At 41.0% G+C, this 22915-nt stretch overlaps 1 protein-coding gene across 2 annotated transcripts in view; it reads left to right on the forward strand.

Annotated features, from left to right (window-relative positions):
• The window catches only part of TMEM236 (transmembrane protein 236), a 55572-nt gene that overhangs the window by 20899 nt on the left and 11758 nt on the right, over positions 1-22915 (forward strand). For both annotated transcript variants that reach the window (XM_045060966.1, XM_019834003.3), the window contains exons 2-3: positions 11095-11167; positions 14874-15015. In XM_045060966.1, the coding sequence (XP_044916901.1) occupies positions 11095-11167; positions 14874-15015 (215 nt within the window). The remainder of the gene's footprint in view (positions 1-11094; positions 11168-14873; positions 15016-22915) is intronic.

The raw sequence follows: 22915 nt of genomic DNA on the forward strand, positions 1-22915 counted from the left end.
TGCGATCTTGACCTGAGCCAAAATCTAGAGTCAGATGCTTAACTGACTGAGCCACCCAGGCATTCCCCTTTTGGAACTTTAGATCAGATTTCTACTCATCTAAGATTTCTTAGTTTTCTTTGATAAGTTAACCCTTCTTTCAGGCTGATCTTTTATTTTAAAGTCAAACAACATCAACCCACTTGAAAAGGAAGCAGCAGAGATTTTAACAAGGGCAGAAATGTAAAAATAATAGATACAGAAATCTAGCTAGAAATACTGTTGGGAGGATGCAGACCTGGAGAGCCCAAGTGTGGAGTTCAAGAGGTCCTTTAGGTGTTGATTTAGGATGTTGCTCCAAGAAACTTGCCGGGGGACTTTCAGTTCCCTGAGGGCAAAGATCTTGAAGGGTTTCCGGAAGTAAACCATTTGGTTTACACTGCGTTTATCGGTGCAGTTTAAGGATTTTCCAAACCTTGACCTGAATCCTCAGGGTATCTGTCAAGTGGAATTGGAGCTCAGCTGGGCCCTCCACTCCTCATATCACCTTGGAGTTGCTTTGACTGTCCAGGACTCCTGGCTGGGCTGGGAGTTTTGAGGGAAGAATGGAACACCCAAATGACCAGTGGCTTTCTATTAGTTTACTCCAGCCCCGGAAGGCGCTCCTTGATTCTTTTTTTTTTTTTTTTTTTTGCCATTGACTCAAACCTCTAGGATCCTAGGTTCTGAATATCATTCAGGCAGCAAACCTTCCATATCAGTTATTACCATCATCATCATCCAGTTATAACTGCTTCTTTACTGATCACGTATGTGCTTAGAGATTTATATGTGAATTTCATTTCCTTCTATACCATCTTGTGAGGGAGTTATTTTCATGACTTTATCATTATTATTCCCAAGGGGAAACTTATTATCAGAGAAGGGTTATGCAACTTCCCTGGTCAATAACTAGTGAGTGAGAGGACGAGACTTTGGACCTCTGTCCTTCTGACTCCATATTTGGTATTTCAGCCACTGTCCTAAACTGCCTCTGAGTGACAAGGTCCGAATCTACTGGAGGCATTTGAGAGTAAGGAAGGCAGTGTGGTCCTTCATTTATTTCTACTTTCCAGTGCACGTTCTGCTTTATAAATCTGGTTCACGTGTCCCCCTTGGGCTAACATGTCCTAGGCTGTCCCAATTACATCTTTCAGTGAATTCTTCAGGGAAACACTCTTCTGGCCTTTCATTTTCCTTTGCAGGTGTGGCTGGCCCCAGGTATTCTAAATAGATACACTATAGGTTATCTGTAATTTCAATGAAACTGAAGTTATTTCCTCATAGCCTCATTCATGAGCGCTGTCATATTGCCGTCTCTTACTGTAGGTTCCTATGGGCGTTGTTAGCCCCATGAATCTGGTATTTAGGAGAGAATGAGTTATCCAGCTAGTAGAGTGTATGTCCTGGCCACACAGCTAAGAGGTGTGGACTTGAGTTCAAATCCCAGTTTTGACATTGACTGCGAGGACTTGTATGAGTTATTTAAGTTCTTTGAATTTTAATTGTCTCGTGAGCAAAATGGGGACAACCTCGGTTTTTCACCTGAGTGCTGTTTTAAGAAACGGAATAAGATTATGCAGATAAAGTTCCATGCATAATACCTGGCACATGGGAAGGATTCAGTGCATATTATTGTTATTACCTCAGGCTGAATTTAGTATTTCCATTTAAAACATGATCTTGTTTAATCCTCCGAATGAGAAATAGTAGAACTGATGATAAAACTGATGAAACTGAAGAAAATTATATGCCATCAGTGATACTCTTTGAACTTAGAAAATCTTGGAGGTCTCTTTTATCCTTCGAGCAAAATGAAGGCCAATAGCGTGATATCAACGAATATCTTATAAAGTATTTGGCATATATACAGTGCTTTTATGTTTTATTTTTTCACTTGACCTGCACACCAGGGTTACGAGGTTGACCAAGGGATATAATTCCTATTTTGTAAGGAAGGAAACAATGTCAGAGAGCTTAAGACATACACACTAAATCAACAGTAGAGCCTGAACTTTAATCCAGTGCTCTTTACTTTTGTGGGACACTTCCTCATTCTCTTTAGAATGATTGTTTCTTTTCAGGGATGCCTGTCTTAATTCGTAATAGGCTAGGGAGATGATTTGAGGAATGAGGAAAAGCTATTTACAAACACACCAAATTGTATATCCCAGTAAATGAGAGAAATCCTTTCCTGGGGTGTTAGTGAACATGCGAAACCATTGAACTATAGGGCTAGCCTGCAACTGGGGAAGATATATATCAGTGAAGAGGGTCCCAGGGGATAGGATAATGATGGAGAATTTGTGGGGATTCTCAGAATGCCTTGGGACCCTGGGCTGCGTTTCAGGAATTCTCTCAAGTCTTTCAGCGTATAATTACTTTAGATCGTGACATGTCAGGAATTCTGGGCAGTGCCCCCTTGGAAAGACCCCAACATTTTGGACCGCATTTTGCCTTGCTTAAGTCCTTAATCTCTTAGACAGAATTTGCTGTCGATTCGTTTAAGACAGTGGTAGTAACAGTAGTAGCTGTTGTAGTTGCAGTAAAATAAAAGCAAGTCTTTGTCGAACAGCTGCTATGTACCAAGCATGGGTGTAAACACATTGCCTATATTATTTTAGTCAATTCTCTAACCTTTATGGGTAAGAAGACTTAAAGTGCCCATCTTACAAATGAGGGAACTGAGGCGCGAAGTTACACAACCACACAGCCAGTGAGCCGTGGAGCCCACGCTGACTTCAGGGGGTTCTGTCTCCACAGCCTGGTCTCTTGAACACCTTACTGTTCCACAGTGGCACACACAGGCCATGTGCACAGCACGAATAACATCTGGGCACTGCCGGACGGGCTGGATAAACTGAAGGAAGTAGAGATTGCCCTTTTCAGTCCCGGGAAGATCATCCGTTAATCACCGTGAACTAAACACGGGCGCTTAACAGCACTCCCATGTCTCCCAGTGGACTCTCCTCTCCTTAACTACTCAGTAGCAATGATTTTCCGATACTTGACGACAGTCTTTTTCTTCCTTGCCCCACCGTATCCAGTAAATCAGAAAGAGTATATTTACACGTGCTTTTCTCTCCCACTTTGTGTAATAAGTCACCAAATTCCATTAATTCTCCCTCTTTCGTGTCTCTGGCATCACCTCTGTGTTCTCCATGACTGTTTTCTTCACCCCAGTGAGGCACTAACTTCCAGGACCATCATACATGGCCATGGTTCCCCACGTTTTCATACATTCAAGTCCAATGTCACATCATTTGTCCTGACGGTTTTGTTCAGGGAAGCGTGAAGAACATTTTCTTCACTGATGCTGGGGCTCTGGTAGCCTTCACCAGCTGGTGTCTTGTACTTTGCTTCTTTTCCCCATCCCCCTTCCTTTGCAGTCCTTGTTGAGAGAGTAAAAATCTTCATGAAAAATGTTTTCTGCACATCAGTCCTGCCCCTTAAAAATTGACTCTTCGCCTTGCTTGTACAATGGTATTGGCATTATACCATAGAATCCTAAAGCTCGAAGGCACCTGAGAGTTCTACGACACTCTTTTCTTACGATGCGGGTAAACAATGGACCTCTTATTTAAATTTTTTTTTTAATTTTTTAATGTTTATTTATTTTTGAGAGACAGAGTGCGAGTGGGGGAGGGGCAGAGAGAGAGGGAGGCACAGAATCGGAAGCAGGCTCCAGGCTCTGAGTTGTCAGCACAGAGCCTGACGCAGGGCTGGAACCCACAACCCATGAGATCATGACCTGAGACGAAGTCTGAAGCTTAACTGACTGAGCCACCCAGGCGCCCCTGCCCTCCCTTTATATGCCAGTGAATTTGGCCATGGCCAGGAGCTCTATCCATTTCCCCCTCCCCCATTTTTCCCTTTTGATTGCTTTGCAAGTACTCTCATTGGCTCATAATATAAAATGCCACTTATATGATGATCAGTCCCAAAACCGTGTCTCCAGAGGTGACTTTCCTGAGCTCACTGTGTCTATATGAACGTTTTTCAAATGTTTAAAAGTATACACATCTCAACTATGTCCCATGGCAGTCTGCGAAGTCTTCTCTTCTCCAGTGTCCAGGCTTTATCAGGTATTCTTGTCCTGTGATTTCTGGACCTTTTTCCCTTTTGGATATTTCCTTGGGATGATGACTTGTTAATGTCCAGACATGATCTCATTGATACCCAGCTGTCCTGTTGATGCAGCTATTGGTGTGAGGTATTGATTTCAACTGCAACGGTGTCACTTTCATAACTGAGTCTCATAACTGAGACTAAAACTCCTAGAAAAACTTGCTCTTGTCACACGGTTACCTCATCTTGTGCTTAAGCAACTTCCTGAGCCTGTAAGTGCCATAAAGCCAGACTGTGCCTTATGTGTCTTTCTGTCCTTACAACTGAGTGTAGTTCACACATTTAACAAGGGCTTGGATGAGTGGGTGAATGGATGAATGCAGAACTTGGCTTGTTGCATGAGGTCACTGGGGTTAGTGTTTTTTGTTGGGAAGTTAATGGCAGATTGTGGGAAGCCTTGAAAGACAAGGAAGGAAGCCTTGACTTGAAGAGCTAGGTGATCGAGAATGTTTAGGGGTTTCTGAGCAGAGTGGTTTCCCAAGTTATTATCTGATGCATTCCGTTCCCTGTGCTTTCCCTGTGAGAAATCTCATGGTCAGAATTCTTGCTGCACAAATAGGAATCTTTAACTCACCGTGGCTTGAACTCAGGTCTTTCTTCGTGGGCCTACTCCTGGGGGAGACCTTCTTCCTGATGCTTTCCTACAGACACGCACAGAGCTCTGTAGTGCTCTAACTCATCTTCCATCTGGACTTACACCTACAGGTCCTTCTCCTCAGCCGTGTTGTGCTCTCATTGAAGCCTTGCACTAGTCTTAGCGTGAGTCCCCCTTCAAAGATGTGTCTGTGGCATTTCCAGCATAAATTTCATTGTATAGATTTCCCAAGATTGCTGTTGCAAACTACCACAAACGTGGGGGCTTAAATGATAGACATGTATTGTCTCTCACTTGTGGACGTTAGAAATCTGAGATCACGGTGTTGGTTGGTTCCTTCAAGGGCTGTTGGGAGAATCTGTCCCAGGCCTCTCTCCCAGCTTCTGGTCATTCGCTGGCACTCTTTAGCATTCTTTAGCTTATAGACGCATCACCCTGATGTCTGCCTTCGTCGTCGCATAGTGTTCCTCCCTGTATCTCCTCACATAGTCTTTCCTCTGTGCGTATCTGTCTCCCAATTTTCCCTTTTCATAAGGACACCAGTCCTGTTGCATTAGGGCCCACCCTAATTGTTAACTTATTGCCTCTGGAAACACTATTTCCAAATACAGTCCCATTCTGAGGTACTAGGAGGTTGGGACTTCAACATGTCTCTTTTAGGGGAACGTAATTCAACCTGTGACAGTCTGCCCTCTGGCCCTCCCCCAAATTCATGTTCTTCCCACATGCAGAATAGATTCACTGAAACCTAGCGGGGCAAATGTCACTAAATTGTAAGGCTTGACAATAATCCTCTGTGGCTGGACTTTCTGCCCTCAGGATGGGAGAGCCTTTCCTTCCCTGGCCTCTGGGTCTAAGGAGGGAGCCTCTGGGCCTGCAGTGGAGCCTCTCAGGCCCCTAGAGCCATCTCAGAGGATAATATACATTCACAGCCAAGTAGCTCCACCAGCCCATTTCCTGCCTGTTGCATCCCAGAAATCTAACAGCCTTCCTTCCTTTTGTCCCATCTCTGTCCCCCTTTAGTCCAAGCTGGCAGTGCCAGTATTTCTGCTGAGATAGGTGATTGGGTTCACAAGGCACACCCTTAGTATCCTCTCTAGAACACACCCTTTCGTTTTCTACAATATGGATAGACTGAGAAATATCCAAATCTTCAAGTTCTGGTTCCTTTTTGCCTAACAATTCCTTCATCAATTTATTCCTCTCCTCTTGTATTTTGCTATCATCAGCAGTGCCTTCAGTGTTTTGCTTAGAAATCTCAGCTAAATATCTGAGTTCGTCGACTGTGGGTTCTATTTTCTACCCAGCAGAACACAGTTCAGCCAAGGTTCTGCCACTTTCTTTTTTTTAAAAATTTTTTTTAACGTTTATTTATTTTTGGGACAGAGAGAGACAGAGCATGAACGGGGGAGGGGCAGAGAGAGAGGGAGACACAGAATCGGAAGCAGGCTCCAGGCTCTGAGCCGTCAGCACCGAGCCCGACGCGGCGCTCGAACTCACAGACCGCGAGATCGTGACCTGAGCCGAAGCCGGCCGCTCAACCGACTGAGCCACCCGGGCGCCCCTCTGCCACTTTCTAGAAAGGATCACCTTTCCTCCAGTTGCCAACAACATGGTCCTCCTTTCTGCCTGAGACTTCACCAGAAACACCTTGAACATTCACGTTTGTAGCATTTCTGTTTGGGACAATGTGCGTATTCTCTAAGATTGTTAGAGGCTTTTCTACATCTCTCCTCTTTTTCTCTCCTAGCTTTCACCAGAATCTCCTGTAATGCCCATATTTTTCTAACAGTCTCTTCTAGGCAGTCCAGCCTGTTTCTATCATGTGTCTTCAGACTCTTCCAGATTACCCATTACCCTGTTCCAAAGCCACTTCCACATTTTTAGGTATTTGTTACCAGTAGTACCCCCTACCTGTAGAGCAAACTCTGTGTTAGTTTTGTAGCATAGCCATAACAAAGTACTGGGTGACAAATGTGTTGTGTCCCTGTTCTGGAGGCTAGTCATCTTGAGATCCAAGTGTCCGTTGGTTCCTTCTGAGGGCTGGTGGTTCACCGGCACTCTGGCGTTCCTTGGCTTACAGATGCGTCACCCTGATTGATCTCTGCCTTCATCGTCACATGGTGTCTTCCTGCGTTTCTTCACATAATCCTCCCTCTGTACATTCTCCAAATTTTCCCTTTTAATAAGGACACCAGTCGTGTTGGATTAGGGCCCACCTTAATGACCTCATTTTAACTTACTAGCTCTGGAAAGACCATATTTCCAGATAAGGTTACACTGTAAGGTACCAGGAGTTGAAACTTGAACATAATCTTTGGGGAGGAACATAATTTAACCCACAACACTTATTGATAAATTATAATAAATCTATGTTAGCAGTAAGTCAAGATTTTAAAATACAGATTATCATTATTTCTGGATACATAAGATGCAGAACTTGGATTAGAAACAGGTTGCATCTTCATTTGCCCTGTAGCCTCTAACCGAAAACTAGCATTTCTTTCCATTTTGCATGTTGGTAACAAAGCACACTACAAGTGCCAGAACCTAATAACTTCATTAAGTAGATCTTTTCATATCATATATGTTAGATTGTTTCATACCACATTACAATTGTTGCAGATACTTCTTAATGTCGCTAATGATCTTCGCTACCTTGACATTATGAATGATTTCAGTTTCCACTAGCTCTTGAGCGTTCCAAAGAAAATAAGGAGACAACGTGTTCATAGATGGGCACGTACATTCCTGTATAAAATTTTTAAAAGAATTTGGAATACCGTATTTCAACATAATTGCTCTGTTTTTGTTTAAAAAGAAATCTGTTTTGAAAAAGGTCCATAGGATTTACCAGATTCTCAGAAGTTTCACTGCACAAAAAAAGGCTCAAAAAACGTGGTTTTAGCTAGTGGAGATAATGTAGTGAAACCATTCAGATAAATTTCCTGCCTCCACGGAACTTACTTTGAGGCTCAGCAAAGAGGAATGTGTGAAACGATAAACAAGAAATAATCAGCAGAACTTCAGGTAGTCATAAGGCCGCAGATATATATAATTTGGAATGACAACAGGGCTCCAACATGGAAGAACCAGGAATGGGGGGCATCTGGCAGAAGGTATAGACAGTGTACAACTTGAAGATGAGGCAAGCTTGATGTGATCATGACACAACCAGAAAGCCAGTATGGCTGGAGTTAATTGGGTTTCCAGGGAGAGGAAAGTCATTCTAAGTGAGAAAGAGACTAGGAGAAAGAAGAGAAACCACATCATGTAGAACATGTAGGCTCGGGTAATAGGTTTCAAATTTGTTCCAGTTACATTGCTTACCCACTGGAGATTTTTAAAAAATATGTAAGGGGCGCCTGGGTGGCTCAGTTGGTTAAGGATCCGACTTCAACTCAGGTCACGATCTCGCGGTCCGCGAGTTCAAGCCCCACATCGGGCTCTGGACTGATGACGGCTCAGAGCCTGGAGCCTGCTTCCGATTCTGTGTCTCCCTCTCTTTCTGCCCCTCCCCCGTTCATGCTCTGTCTCTCTCTGTCTCAAAAATAAATAAACGTTAAAAAAAAAATTAAAAATAAATAAAAATAAAAAAATAAAAATAAAAAATATGTAAGATGCACAGATGTGTGTATTTTGTGTGAAATACATGTAGCACAATTTACCAACTTAACCACTTTTAAGTGTATGTATCAGTGGCATTAAACTCATTCACACTGTTGTGCCATCACCACCATCCGTCCACAGAACCTTTTCGTCTTCATTCTTGTCTCCACTCAACACTAACTCCTCATTCACCCCACCCCTTATCGTTGGAGATTTTTGAGCAGGGCAGTGATAAGATGTGTTTTACATTTTAAAAATATAACAGTTGGCTCTATGGAGAAAACGTTGCTAGGCAAGAATAGAAATATTAACAGGAAACTGGATAGGAAGTTCTTGGAGATGAGACATGATGGTAAATGAGCTATGATGTTAGCGAAGGATGGATGTGACACGTACTTTCAGTAATTCTACTTGCAGTAAACCAGAAGGCATTTGATGATTGGAACAGGGATGTGGGGTCTTTGTTCAGGCATGTTAAATCTGGGTTGCCCATTAGACACCCAAGTGGAGGTGCCAGAGTTGGGCATACAAGCCCAGAGCTCAGAAAAAAAAAATGTCTATGTCTATGTCTATATCTATGTCTATGTATATATATGGAAGTCCTGGGTAAGTGGTTGATATTTAGAGCCATGGGAGGGGCGCCTGGGTGGCTCAGTCAGTTAAGTGTCTGATTTCAGCTCAGGTCATGATCTCACAGTTCATGAGTTCAAGCCCTGTGTTGGGCTCTGTGCTGATGGCTCAGAGCCTGGAGCCTGCTTTGCATTGTGTGTCACCCTCTCTCTCTCTCTCTGCCCCTTCCCCACTCACTCTCTCTCTCTCTCTCTCAAATAAAAATAAACATTAAAATAAAATTAAAGCCATGGGATTGCTTGAGACAATTAGGCATAAAGAGGAGGTGCAGGAGTAATCCCTGGGGCACTCTCACTTTTTAGAGCACAAGCTGAGAAGAAGAGGGCTCCATGAAGGCTCCAGCCAGAGCCAGGTACTGCAGGAACCTGGATCCGGGCTCAGAAAAGGAGGCAAAGCTACCTCTCAAAAACCCCATTGTACCTCTGGTTTTAGCAGGTCGTACTGAGTCTGGCTAGAAGACGGGTCTATCCTGCCGTCTGACTTATGTCTATACCTAGAGCATCTAAGACAAGGATGGGATTGACAGAACCATGGCAGGACCAAGGAGAAATCGTTAGTTATTTGAAAGAGTTCAGCACTTTTTGTACTTCGAAACACATTATCATATAAGTGTAATTAGTAAAATGTGTATTTAAGGAACGGAAATGTAAATATTTCATCATAGAAAAGCTTTGAGCATCTTTTGTCTTCCTATCAATTAATAATGCTAAGTGAGCATTTTAATTCTTTCTGTCATAAGATAGAGTATTGTATATGTATTATATCTCAATAACTATTTGATTAATTGTTCATGAAGGTTTTAAGAAGTGGTCCAAAAACCACTGTGAAAAAAACCAATGGTCCAAAAACCAGTGTGAAAAATCATGTGATATATATGTATATATACATATACACATATATATGTATATATACATACATATATATGTATATATACATATATATCACATGATTTTTTTTTTAGTTCAAGTAAGAAATATCCACATGTTTTCATTTGAAATCATTCTTGGTGGGGTGCCTAGGTGGCTCAGTCGGTTAAGCGTCCAACTTCAGCTCAGGTCATGATCTCGCAGTTTGTGAGTTTGAGCTCCACGTCAGGCTCTGTGCTGACAGCTCAGAGCCTGGAGCCTGCTGCAGATTCTGTGTCTCCCTCTCTCTCTGCCCCTCTCCCGCTCACACTCTGTCTCTCTCTCTCTCAAAAGTAAATAAACATTAAATTTTTTTTTAAATGAAGGCATTCTTGGTACAGCATCTCTAAATGTCTTCTTTAAAAAAAATCAATGTTGGGGCGCCTGGGTGGCGTAGTCGGTTAAGCGTCCGACTTCAGCCAGGTCACGATCTCACAGTCCGTGAGTTCGAGCCCCACGTCAGGCTCTGGGCTGACGGCTCAGAGCCTGGAGCCTGCTTCCGATTCTGTGTCTCCCTCTCTTTGCCCCTCCCCCGTTCATGCTCTGTCTCTCTCTGTCCCCAAAATAAATAAACGTTGAAAAAAAATTTTTTTTAAAAATAAATAAAAATTTAAAAAAAATCAGTGTTATGATAGGGTATAATATAACTTAAGAAAGGCATGCTCTTGGGGTGCCTGGGTGGCTCAGTCGGTTCAGCATCCAACTCTTGATATCGGCTCAGGTCCTGATCTTGCAGTCATGGGATAGAGCCCAGTGTTGGATGTGGCACTGAGCCTGGAGCCTACTTGGGATTCCCTCTCTGCCCCTCCTCCCCTCAAAGTAAATAAACAAACATGGAGAAAAAAAAAAGTCACATTCTTTTTTTCAGTTGGTCACCAGAGCTGAAACTTTTTGGCAGGATTCCAGTTATGGAATTATGGAAATGTTGAATGTCATTTGTCTTGCACGGTGATGCTCTTGGAAGTCCATGGCTGGCTAGTTATTTTTTTCTGGAACAAAGGTGGTGAACCTTTGTTCTAGAAAATATTCTGGGTTTTGCATGTGTTCCCCTTTGCCATACTGAAACATTTGGGAAATGGAAATGGGGAAGTAGTAGCTTCTTAGAAAAATGAGAGATGAATGGAACAGGAACTGCTAAATTAGCAAAATGTAACCGGAACTGTTGATCTTGTACATTATTGCTTTTGCTTATTTTTTGTCCTTTGCTAGGAGACCTGTTATGATGATGTGTGTTATACTCACCACACTTCCCAGCTTCAGCTTTTCTATCGCAGGGACTGAGGTATGGATTTTTTCTTCATTCTGCAAGATTTTGAGATTTAAAAATTTCCTCTATTACCGGAATATTATAGAACGGTGTGCCCGAAATTTTTCCTAAAGTTTATTCTATCCAGTCTTCTTCCAAGCTGCAATATGAATATTTAAAGCACTAAGATCACTTTTCCCCCTCTGTGATTGTGAAAGAAGGTCTAGCAACCAATTAAAAAAATATCTTCTATGTGTGTGTGTGAAAGAGAGGAACGTTATTCCAAGATCATAAAAAAGCAAGGAATTTAAAAGTAGATTCACATTTGCCACTTTTTACCTGTTTTTCGAGTGTCCTCAGTTCTAAACAATATCCAGAGGGAATACCCCTCACGTTCTAAGACCTTTAATAATATATCCATTGCCTAAGGACTTGCACATGATATTTATTTGAAAATAAGCTTGACTTCATGTTTTGACTAAATGCAGCTTCAAAAGGATTCTGATAGACAGGCATCTACAGGACAGTAATATTAGAGGCAGAACTTTCAGGCTGTGAGAATTTTATTATCTGACAAGTTCAAAGAAGAATGCCCTATTAACCTTATTAATTTGCACAATGCTGTGAAAGATGTAATTTTCACGTCTCCAAAGTGAAAAAATTAAAGTACTTTGTATTTTATCTATATGTCAAGTAAGTAGTTATTAAGTGCATATCACATGCCAGACACTGTGTTAGGTAATGAGATACAACCCTCTGGAAATGTGAGAGTCTCTGGCCTTGAGTAATTGCTTATTGATAGTAGAGAGAAAAACAGTCGGCTATTAGAATAGCTATGATAGGTGTCACGAGGGGAGGGAGTCCTGGGTAGTGTATGACGTCATGAGAAATACATGATTGTTAGAATGTGTCCTAGATGCTACATTTGGACAGTCTGTGAATGTATAGAATAACCTTGGAAGGCTCTATAGATGTGCTTTGCATCACACAGCAATATGTGAATATTTTAATCTAGATTTATCATTTTCTCCTCCCTCCTCCCAAAAGACTCTGTAAAGCACTTAGGAAGTTCCCAAGACCTTTAAAAATTCAGTGTACAACCTTCCCCCCACCTAGCGTACAACCTTTTAAGGAAACCTATTATCCTAAAATGATGATACATTTGTACTATGATTGCCCTTTTTGATTCTTTTCTATTACGTCCTTACCCACTATTGCTTTTTTCCTTCTTTTGTTTAATTTTTTACTCAAGTGTGACACACAAATCAGAAAGTGCATAAAACATACGATGTACAATATTAATGTAATACCACAAAGCAATCCCCTGTGTAAACACTACTCAGGGTCAAAAAATAAAGCTTTGCTAGTTCCCTAAAAGCCACCCCTATGTTTTTTGCAATGATTTCTATCTTAACTTCTAATTCCATAGTTTGGTTTGTCTGTTTTGAATTTTTTATAATTGGAGATAAAATTATATACCTTTCTATCTCTCTCTCTCTATCTATATCTGTCATTTATCTCTCTTTTATCTACCTAATATGTGTCTGGCTTCTTTTTTTCACAAGTGTGGGTCATTCAGGCTTTTGTGTACAATAGTATTCCGTCGTTTTCATTCTGTGGAGTGAATTCATTCATTTCATTTTATGAATATGTTACAATTTATTTATCACTTCCGCCTCTGATGCCCACTTCAGTTGTTTCCAGTTTTGGTTATTATAAATAATGCTGCTGTGAACATCTTTGAGTATGTCTCTTGATGCACATATGCAAGAATTTCAGTTAATGTGCAGGAGTATAACTGATGGGACATAGATCGTCAAAGGTTCAACTGTAGCAGAAAATGCCAGTTTCCCAAAGAGATTCTAATTTAGACTTAACGCTAGCAGAGAATGAGCATACCCGTTGCTGCATATTCTAGCTACCTTACATTCTAAGTCTTTTAGCCATTCTGTTGGGCATATATTCTTGAATCTCATTATAGTTTTAAATTGTCATTCCCCAATATAATGAAATTGAGGGGCACCTGGGTGGCTCAGTTGGTTAAGCTCTTGATCTCGGCTTAGGTCGTGATCTCACAATTTGTGAGATCAAGCCCCGCGAAGAGCTCTGCGCTGACAGCATGAAGCTTACTTGGGATTCTCTCTCTATGCCCGTTCCCCCCACCCTATAAATAAATAATAAACATCTAAAAAATTAATGAAATTGAGCACTTTTTTTATCTTGCCATTTTTTCCCTATCGTGTTACTTATCTTTTTAAAATCAATTCAGAAGTTTTTAATATATTCAGATCTCAAGCCCTTTGTGATTTTATATATTGCAAATATATTCACACTTTGTGATTTAATATTTTAATGGTATTTTGGGTGAAGAGTTCTTAATTTAAAAATAGTCCAATTTGCCAGTGTTTTTTTTTTCATGGATAGTAATTTTGGCAACTTGAAGAGATTTTGTCATAGTGCGAATCTGACCCTCAAAGTCCTGAAGCTATTCCCCTATATTATACTTTGAAGCCTATATGTTTTACCATTTTCTTTTCTTTTTCTTTTGTTAATTTTAAAAATGTTTATTTTAGAGAGAGAACAAGAGCACAAGTGGGGAAGGGGCAGAGAGAGAAGGGAACAGAAGGTCTGAAGAGGGCTCTGCGTTGATAGCAGAGAGCCCGACGTGGGGCTTGAACCCATGAACCATGAGATCATGACCTGAGCTGAAGTTGGACACTTAACCAACTGAGCCACCGAGGTGTCCCTGCCATTCTCTTTTAGATTCACAATCCATCTGAAGCTAATTTTTGTATATGTTGTGCAGTAAGGAGTCAGTTTTTTACCTCCAAATAGCATCCAATGCACTGAGCACTATTTATTAAAAAGTCTGTCTTCCCGCATTTCTCTGCACTGCTGCTTCTGTTATAAATCACTCTGTATATATACATGGTCTATTTCAAGCCTTCTGTTTTGGCAGTATCATTTTTTTTTAGTCTCATTTTCCCTTTATTGCCTATGGAGATTTTCCCCATATACAATTATATAGTCTATGAATAATGATATATATTTATTTTCTTTCCAATACTTGCAGTGTTTATTTCTTTCTCTAGCTTCATTACACTGGCTAGGACCTCTAGTACAGTGTTGCATAGAATTGATCAGTGTTTATTTCTTTCTCTTGCCTCATTACACTGGCTAGGACTTCTAGTACAGCGTTGCATAGAATTGATCATGGTGGCACTTTCATCATCTTCCAGATCTCAGAGGAAAAACTCTTAACATATCACCACTAATATGATGCTTGCCATAAGTTTTTATGTAGATACCATAATCAGATGAGGGAAGTCTTCCAAAACCTGGCTGGGTTTACCTGGGCTCTCTCTTCTTGGTGGACCCTGAACTCCAATATCTATCCCCCTAATTCTTTGATGTAGGGACTCTCAGAGGCTCTGCTTAGCAGTAGGGTTGGAAGAAATTGCCCATCTCACCGTTACCAGGAGCCTGCTGTTATATTTTGGTGCGTATTTACCAAGCTCTCTCTTGAACTGAAAGCTCTTCCATTGATAAGAATCTTTATTACATCTTTACAAATCCTTCAACAGCTAATGGGATTGATTACCTGAAAAGCTGGAAATCAAGCTTCTAGTCTTTTAGCAAATGTCTTTGGAATTAATTTAATGTTGCTTCCAGACTATTAAAAGAATTTTAAACAAAGACAGCACAAAAGAAGTAATGCTTCTAAATGGTTTTCTGAAAACAGGTTCAAAAGAATATTAATGGTTCTGCGGATACCTTACCTGATACCTTACCTGATCTGCCAGTTTCTCTGGTTCTGACTTCCTTGATTATGGTGGATATTATTGAAAAACTCAGGATATATTCTCTTAGAAGGTGGCAAAATTGTAAGTATTCTTTTAAATGTAATATTTTTAAAAGTTTGACATACTGTTTACCTTTCTGTCGCCCAGTTATCTGTTGACATGTTTAATGATACCTTTTCTTACCTCTAACATTACAGTTAGAAGATTAGAAATGAAGATATCTAAATATAATTATTTTAAAAACTACTTTGATAGCTAAATAGTTACTCTTATTTGTATTTTGGTAGTACTGATAAATTAATAAACTTAGCAAATATTTAATAAGGAAAACCTTAATGTTTACTCTAGCAAGAAAATAATCTAAGTAAATTATTATGGATTTAGATTTTTAGAAACCTTCTTAAAACCTTTCAGTTTAGATGAATAAATATAGTTTTGGATATCTTTGATAGAAATTAATGTGACTACTGAAGTTATGTCCTAGAGAATTATGTGTTTTTAATTGTAGATTGTCAAAAAGCTAAAAGATCACACTACCAAAACCAAGATATACCACATTCCTCCAAAGGGATCAGTCAAAACTAAATATAGGTTGGTCTTAAAAAAAAAAAACAAACGATACTTTGTTAATTGAATATTTTGTTCAGTTGGTCTTAAATTTCTTCAACTTTCACTTAATTTCATGTGATAGTATCTGTGCTTAATTTATAATATGTGTATGCTATCGTTATTGGATGACCAAGATTTTATACATGAAATGGGTAGGTTTTGTCGAATCACTTCCTGGTGAGGTGGATGGGTTAAAATGAGTGAGTCACAGGGGAATTCTGGAGAGTAATAGAGATGATTCCTACCTCCAGGAAGGAAAAGACCAGAGAATCACTTATGGGTCATGAGCCACCACCCTTCCGGTCACTCTTACTCCTCAAATTGAAAAATAAAGCTGAGCTGGAGGCCACCAGGAAATCTGAGATTCTGAGCTTCATATTTTGCACTTTGTCCTTAGGTGGGAGACGATGGTTGTTACGTTTAACATAACACAGGTGACAAGGTAGCTAAGGTGGCAGGCAACTAGGGGCCATCTAATGAGGAAAAGGTACCCTCAAGTTACATCTGCCCTCCAGAGTCCAGGGTATTTATTTCAAACTGAGGAGATTTGGGAATTGCCACTTTCTTTGCTACTTCTCTAGATTCCTTCTCAATGCAAACCTATCTTGAAAATGGATTGTTTTTAAAAATTCTTCCGTGTTAATAACCTTCCATGTTAATGTGAACATTCTGCGTAAGTTCTTAGTGAACATTCTCTTTTTTTTTTAACGTTTATTTATTTTTGAGACAGAGAGAGACAGAGCATGAACGGGGGAGGGTCAGAGAGAGAGAGGGAGACACAGAATCTGAAATGGGCTCCAGGTTCTGAGCTGTCAGCACAGAGCCCGACGCGGGGCTTGAACTCACGAACCACGAGATCGTGACCTGAGCCAAAGTCGGACGCTTAACCGACTGAGCCACCCAGGCGCCCCATGAACATTCTCTTTTTTAAAAAATGTACATGTAAGGGCACCTGGGATCAGTGGGTTGAGAGTCTGACTCTTGGTTTGGCTCAGGTAATGATCCCAGGGTGGTGGGATCGAGCACTGCATTGGGCTCCATGCTGAGTGTGAAGCCCACTTGGGATTCTCTCTCTCTCTCTCTCTCTCTCTCTCTCTCTCTCTCTCTCTCTCTCTCTCCCCCCTCTGCTTTTCTCCCCTGTTCTCGCTCTATCTCTGAAATAAAAAATTAAAATTAAAAATGTACGTTACATTTTTTGGAACAAGTTATATTTTAAGTGATGAGTTTGGTTGTTAAAGGAGAATTTTCTCTGTGTCCAGAAATGACAATGACACTGAGCATTGAAACAAGAAAACCCCAAAGAAGTCAGTCTTGGAGATAAGACCCGAGAACATTTTATACAATTGCTTTTTCTTATTTGAAGAGCCTCCTTCTTGAGCTCTTCACTGCCCAAACTTGAGCAGGCTAATGTCTGGTTGAATAGCTCTACCCTTTAATAAAGTCCCACTTTAAAAAACTAGCATTCACTCAAAACACCTTTGCAAATATTAATTATACATGCATTTAATTTTTGTACAAGCTTTTGAACTCAAATAGTCCCCTTTACTCATTTTAAAACATGCATACTAACAAAATGGATTATGTGAGCTTTGAGTGTTATCATTTATCCTCTGGAACTTAATACATAGTCATAAACATGTAAATTGTAATACATAGGTCTGAACATAAACCAGTAGGCTAAAAATATGTGTTGTTGCATGTGGTACTTTAGAATCCAAGAGGTTGGGTAGGGGTGGGTGGTGAACGAGCTTTAAAAATATTTGGCTCCCTTTAGAAAAGGTTGGGAAAGGTAATATATTGTGCTTGGTCCAGAGAGTTTGAAAGGCATACCCATCAGTCAACTTGTAACAGCCATGATCCTATGGTAGAGGAAACTAAGGTAATCTGCAGTGCTTGGATTTATGGACCCCCTTGTGCCATCCCATCCGCCTTAATTCCAAGCTACAGAAGCTTGATCTTTGTGTAGCTTTTCCTTTACTAAAATTTTATTTTTTATTTTATTTTTTTAATTTTTTTTTCAACGTTTTTATTTATTTTTGGAACAGAGAGAGACAGAGCACGAACGGGGGAGGGGCAGAGAGAGAGGGAGACACAGAATTGGAAACAGGCTCCAGGCTCCGAGCCATCAGCCCAGAGCCCGACGCGGGGCTCGAACTCACGGACCGCGAGATCGTGACCTGGCTGAGGTCGGACGCTTAACCGACTGCGCCACCCAGGCGCCCCCTTTACTAAAATTTTAAATACAAGTTATTCTATATTTAAAAAAAAGGTGCTCATGCTTAAAGCAGTCTTAATGGGATCAAGGAGTCCTTTCCACTAACTTTCTGGTACCAGTTGAAATATCTCAGTATCAAGTGATGACCATGTCAGAACATGTCCATGCATTATTTCACATAGCCTGCGCCTCACACGGGAATATTTTCTGGTACCTAGATCTCTGAGGCATGGCGGTCTCGCAGATGTCATACCTAATAATGGCAAGTCCCAGTCTTGGGAACAAATAGTAAGAATACAGTGTATCCCCTGAATGTCCCCAGCTCATATTAGTATGTGGGTATTTCTGTTTGAATTTTGTTAGCTCAGTCCCAACCAATGAATGACTGGGCCCCCATCTTTCTTCCTCTTCCATATTGTTTCCTCTCCCAGAACTAAAGTGAGTCTCCTGTGGTCTCATTTATTGGTCCAGACTGCTGAATATTCCATCGCTCCTGCTTTTTTTCCATTCATCACTCTTACACACAAACAACTTGGCCTGCTGTTTTCCCACCACTCTTGCCTGACTCTGTGTTCTAAACACTTTTCATCCTGCTATGACTTGCCTCCCAGGGAATATCCTAGTTTCTCCTTACATCAGTCTTAACCTATATTGTCTGAACCCCAAATCATGGTCACTATTAGGTTCCCTTTGCCCCCACCCAGATTCCTTAACCTCCATAAAAACCCGCGAATGCAAACAGACACACAAACAAGTCAATGGTTGGACGCAAAGTTTCAGTTCTACCTGTAGGGACTCACTTGAACAGCCTAAGCCTGCCTCAAGCACCATGTTATAAGTGGTAAAATAGAGTATCATAGTTAAAGTACTTTGGGGCTACACGTGAAGAAATATTTCATTTTATCTAAGGTGTCGGAGGTCAGAAAAATACTAAAGGGAATATCTGGGATTTGTAGGAGTTTAGGCAGATATGGTGAAGAAGGCTTTCTACACAGAAGGAAGATTGGGCCTTAAGAAACTCAGGACTGCATGTAATAAATGGGCAAAAAAAACCAGTTGGATTTCACAGTCTGAATGGAAAAATCTATTGTTGAGGTGAAAGCTGCCTTCTTAAAACCAGCCACTGTTTGTTTCTCAAGTAGTAAACTTCGGAAACCTACAGAGCGGATTTGTAGGGGTCCGTGGGCAGAAAAGGGAAGCTTAACCAGAGTCACTGGTGCTCCACTTCCTACCTGAACCACATCGGCACGGCATTTGTTTGTGTCAGATTTCATTTGGGAAAAAAAAAAATGGTTCTTCTGCTAAATGTCTGAAAACCATTAATCTCGGACCTCATTTAGATTCATAGCTGTAGCTTTCGGTACAGGGCAGTACAGTAACTCAGGTGGCCAATTCCCTACTTCTCCAGCCCATGGCTCCCTGAGAATCATGATGCTGCCCTACCCAGAGACCAAGTGCACCCTCCTCCAAGGTCTTGTGACGGCTGCTGTTTTGGGGATATGATCCAATGCTACACAACACGCTAACATTACACCACATTACAGCAGTGCAGGTAAGCAAACCCAACCTGGTGGGGCACACACAGGTTTTGAGGCCCAACATGTATGAAAAACCAGATCCATTTTTTAATATTCCAGTTTGAAATTGTTTTATTTCTAACATTTTCTGTTTCCCCCAAATACATAATTATTTTAAAAGATCGTCCAATACGCATAAGCAAAAAAAGAAGAAAATGGAAATCCACCAGGATTCTATAAACTACAGATTGATAGCTGATACCATCATCAGGGGCACGCTTGACTCAAGGAAACCTATTTTGTATCTTTTTTCCTTAAAAATATGTGGTGGTATCATCGTTTTTTATTAGTTGAATAGTATCCCGTTATATTAATGAACCGTGACTCATTTAGCCATGAGTTTTTAACTAACCCTGTTGGACAACTAGATTTTCTTTTTTCCTGGTTTTTAACGACTGTTATATGACTCTTGTTCAGAAGTAAAAAGGGTTGCAGAAAAAAAGGAGAAGGATGTGGTGAGAATGAGCAGGATGATGTGGTTTGAGTCGAGCAGTGGGGGTGAGCCATATGTACGGGCGCACAGGCATGGCTGGTGCAGGTGGTCGGTGTCTGGGGGACCCGGTGCTGTGTATGTGAGTTACAAGCCACTCAGAGGTGCCCGGCCAAGCAGAGGCCGGGGACAGAGAGAGTTAACTGTCACTGGATGACCACAGAGTGTCCTCAGAAGACCCTGAGCATCTGCACATGCCCAGACTCCTTGGCAATGACACTTGCCAGAAGAAACGAGACTATTGTGGGCTGGCTGCACATGCAGACGAATACAGAGGGGGGTCCTTCACAGGGGATTTTACAAACGGGCATAGCACGATGGTTTGGCTGCCTTGGGGGTATGTGCACAGAGACGACTTGCTAGAAGTGAGATCGACAGGCTATTTGGGCGGAAAACATCAGAGCGCTGTGCACGAGGTGGTTTCCACTGTCACATCAGTAAGAGGTGCCAGGTACGATGTTGGCAGTGTAAGGTTTTCAAATAAATCTGCTCGCGGTGGCCCCGGTCCAGTTCCTACTGTGTAGTGTTCTTAATACCCAGACACCTGGGCCAAGGGCCGCAGGACCTCAGCAGCCTAGATAATTACTTCTTTAGGTTAAATGCCTAGGTGTTGCAATTTCTGGCTCAAAGTATATTCAAGCTTTAAGGCTTTTGATATGTGTCCTTCAAGCAAACGACCCCCTCTAAAGAATGCCCTGCTTAGCATCTAAACAGCAGTGTAACACCTGTTTCTCCTCAACCTTGTAACTTTGGATAATTTATCCCTTTTCATCTTTGCCAGTTTTATAGGCAAAAAACTGTATCTTATTATTTTAATAATTTCTTTAAGATAGCAGTTGTGTTGAGCATTTTCTCATGGATTTCTTGGCTGTTTGTATTTTTAAAACTCATATATTTATGTCCTTGATCTGTTTTTCTGTTGATGCGTCTATTCTTTTTTGTTGTTGTTTTTACTCCTGGTTCATGAGTTCTGTAAATAGTAAGGCCATTAAATTTTGCCTGTCAGAAATGTAGCATATATTTCAGTTATTTGCCTTTTAATTTTTTGATATAGGAAATTTTTAATTTTGACATACTCCATTCTGTCACTATTTCCCAGATGGAGTCTGTCTATGGTGTTTTGCTTTAAAAGTATTTTTCTCACTCCAAGGTGGTATAAATATTTACTGAATATTTTCTCAAAACTTTTTTACATGTAAGTGTTTCATAAAGAAAAGAAGTTGGATTCTCTGTAGGATATAAACTCATTAATTCACACGCACCCAATCAATCAGAAATGATAATCAGTGTATTTCTTCCCTGGATCTGGCAAAGCTTTTAGACCTCTGCCTCTGTTGTATTTCTGCCCATTTCTTCTGGCATTTCCAACATGAAGAAAGGACTTAATAGAGCACTTTAAAAATGTCCATGCCAATCATAGCAACACCTGATAAACTGAATCAGGATGGGACTTGGACGTGCTTAGATTTTTAAAAACAAAACCTCATTGGATTCTTGGTGTGTAGCCCCAATTAGGAACATTGGTTTTCACTTTGGCTGCCCATTCGAATCACCTAAGAGACTTGAAAATTTTTTAACTCCCAGACTGAACCCCAGATAATTAAAATCATAATTTTGGTGGGGGGGGGGGCATAGGGCCAGACACATGTGGTCTTCAAAGCCCCCCAGGTGATTGAGACTTGTGACTATGATTTAGTGTGTGGGCAGAAAGCAAGCAGGGGCTGTTTATACCTGTTAATGCCTGAAAGCCTTAACTAGGAACTGTGAACTAGGAAGCAAAGTTACCTGCAGAGAGCAGTGTGGAGGGACAGAGGGAGAGAATCTGTAACAGAATGGGTAAGATTTGGAGTAACTGCTCAAGGTCAAGGACAGGGGGATGGAAGGATGACAGAAGCTTAGGGTTTGGTGAAGAGGGGAAACCAGGAATTTGTCCTGGGACCACTCGAGATTATGAGTCAATCATTCTTCCATTATGAGCATCATTTCTTCAATGATCCTGAGAAATCTGGGCATTGATGGTAGAAAAGATGGAACTGTATGACTGAGCTAGGTTTAAGAGTCTATAGAGCAGGAATGGAAGGAGGAAAAGGAAGGACCTATTACTTTCTGAGTTATTCCTTCTTACTGAGTTAACACAATTTCTTAAATGAATGACAGTGATGAGTTTCATCCTTCTAAGCTGTTTCCAGTGAATCATGGACCGCCTGTGAACATACTTGTACACGCGAGGTTAGTTTAAGGCCTGGCATCCATAATTTTTAAAAGCTTCACAAATAGTTCTGATACCCACCCTGTCTCAGAGACCCTGGTTGTAGGAAGTATTGGGAAATGTGACATATAGCGAGTTCAAAGCTGAGAGCCCAGATCCAAATTCCTAAAGGAATCTGCTTTCCAGATTCCCTCAAAATGGAACTCAACACTTTAACCAAAAGGAATATAAGAGATGCCACAGACAATCAAGGGGGGGGGGGGGGAAGGATGCTGCTTTTCTCTGAATAAAATGAATGGCACTTTGAGTTCCCCTTTGTTTCTTTTTAAGAAAAAGCTTATTATACAATATGAGACCCGCGTGTGAGCTGGGCTTCCATAATGTGTTTTGCAATGTGTTTAGAGAGTACGTATGAGGAACACTGTGTTTCGGGGCCATGCCAAGGAGGGGAACTATTTCCTTTCATACCCTCCGTTTGCTATTTAGAATAAGGAAGTTTCAGAAAAGTAAGTTAGTTCTAGGATTTTCCCTGCCTTCTTCAGAAACAAGTAGCTATTTACCAGACCAGCCTGAGAGAAGGGTAGAATTTCTGATTTATACCTTCTAATGAAGTACCAGCTGTCAGGATTAGGTCAGTGTGTATCGGGCCAGAGACTATATTGTAGCCATCCTCGTGCCAAAAGACGTAGGACATCAAGTGCTGTCACATGGTGACCCTTTGATTAGGACAGCTTTACACGATTGTAACAATTTGGCATTTAATCGGTACTTTCTTCCTGCACGGGGCAGGGGGAGTGGGGGGGAGATGAACAATTTTAGTATACAAAGTGAGACTCTTGAGAGTTGCAAGAGATTTTTCCTGAGTAAGTATTTTAGAGAGG

The sequence above is a fragment of the Felis catus genome, chromosome B4 (genome assembly GCF_018350175.1).
Source record: "Felis catus isolate Fca126 chromosome B4, F.catus_Fca126_mat1.0, whole genome shotgun sequence".
Lineage (NCBI taxonomy): Eukaryota > Metazoa > Chordata > Mammalia > Carnivora > Felidae > Felis > Felis catus.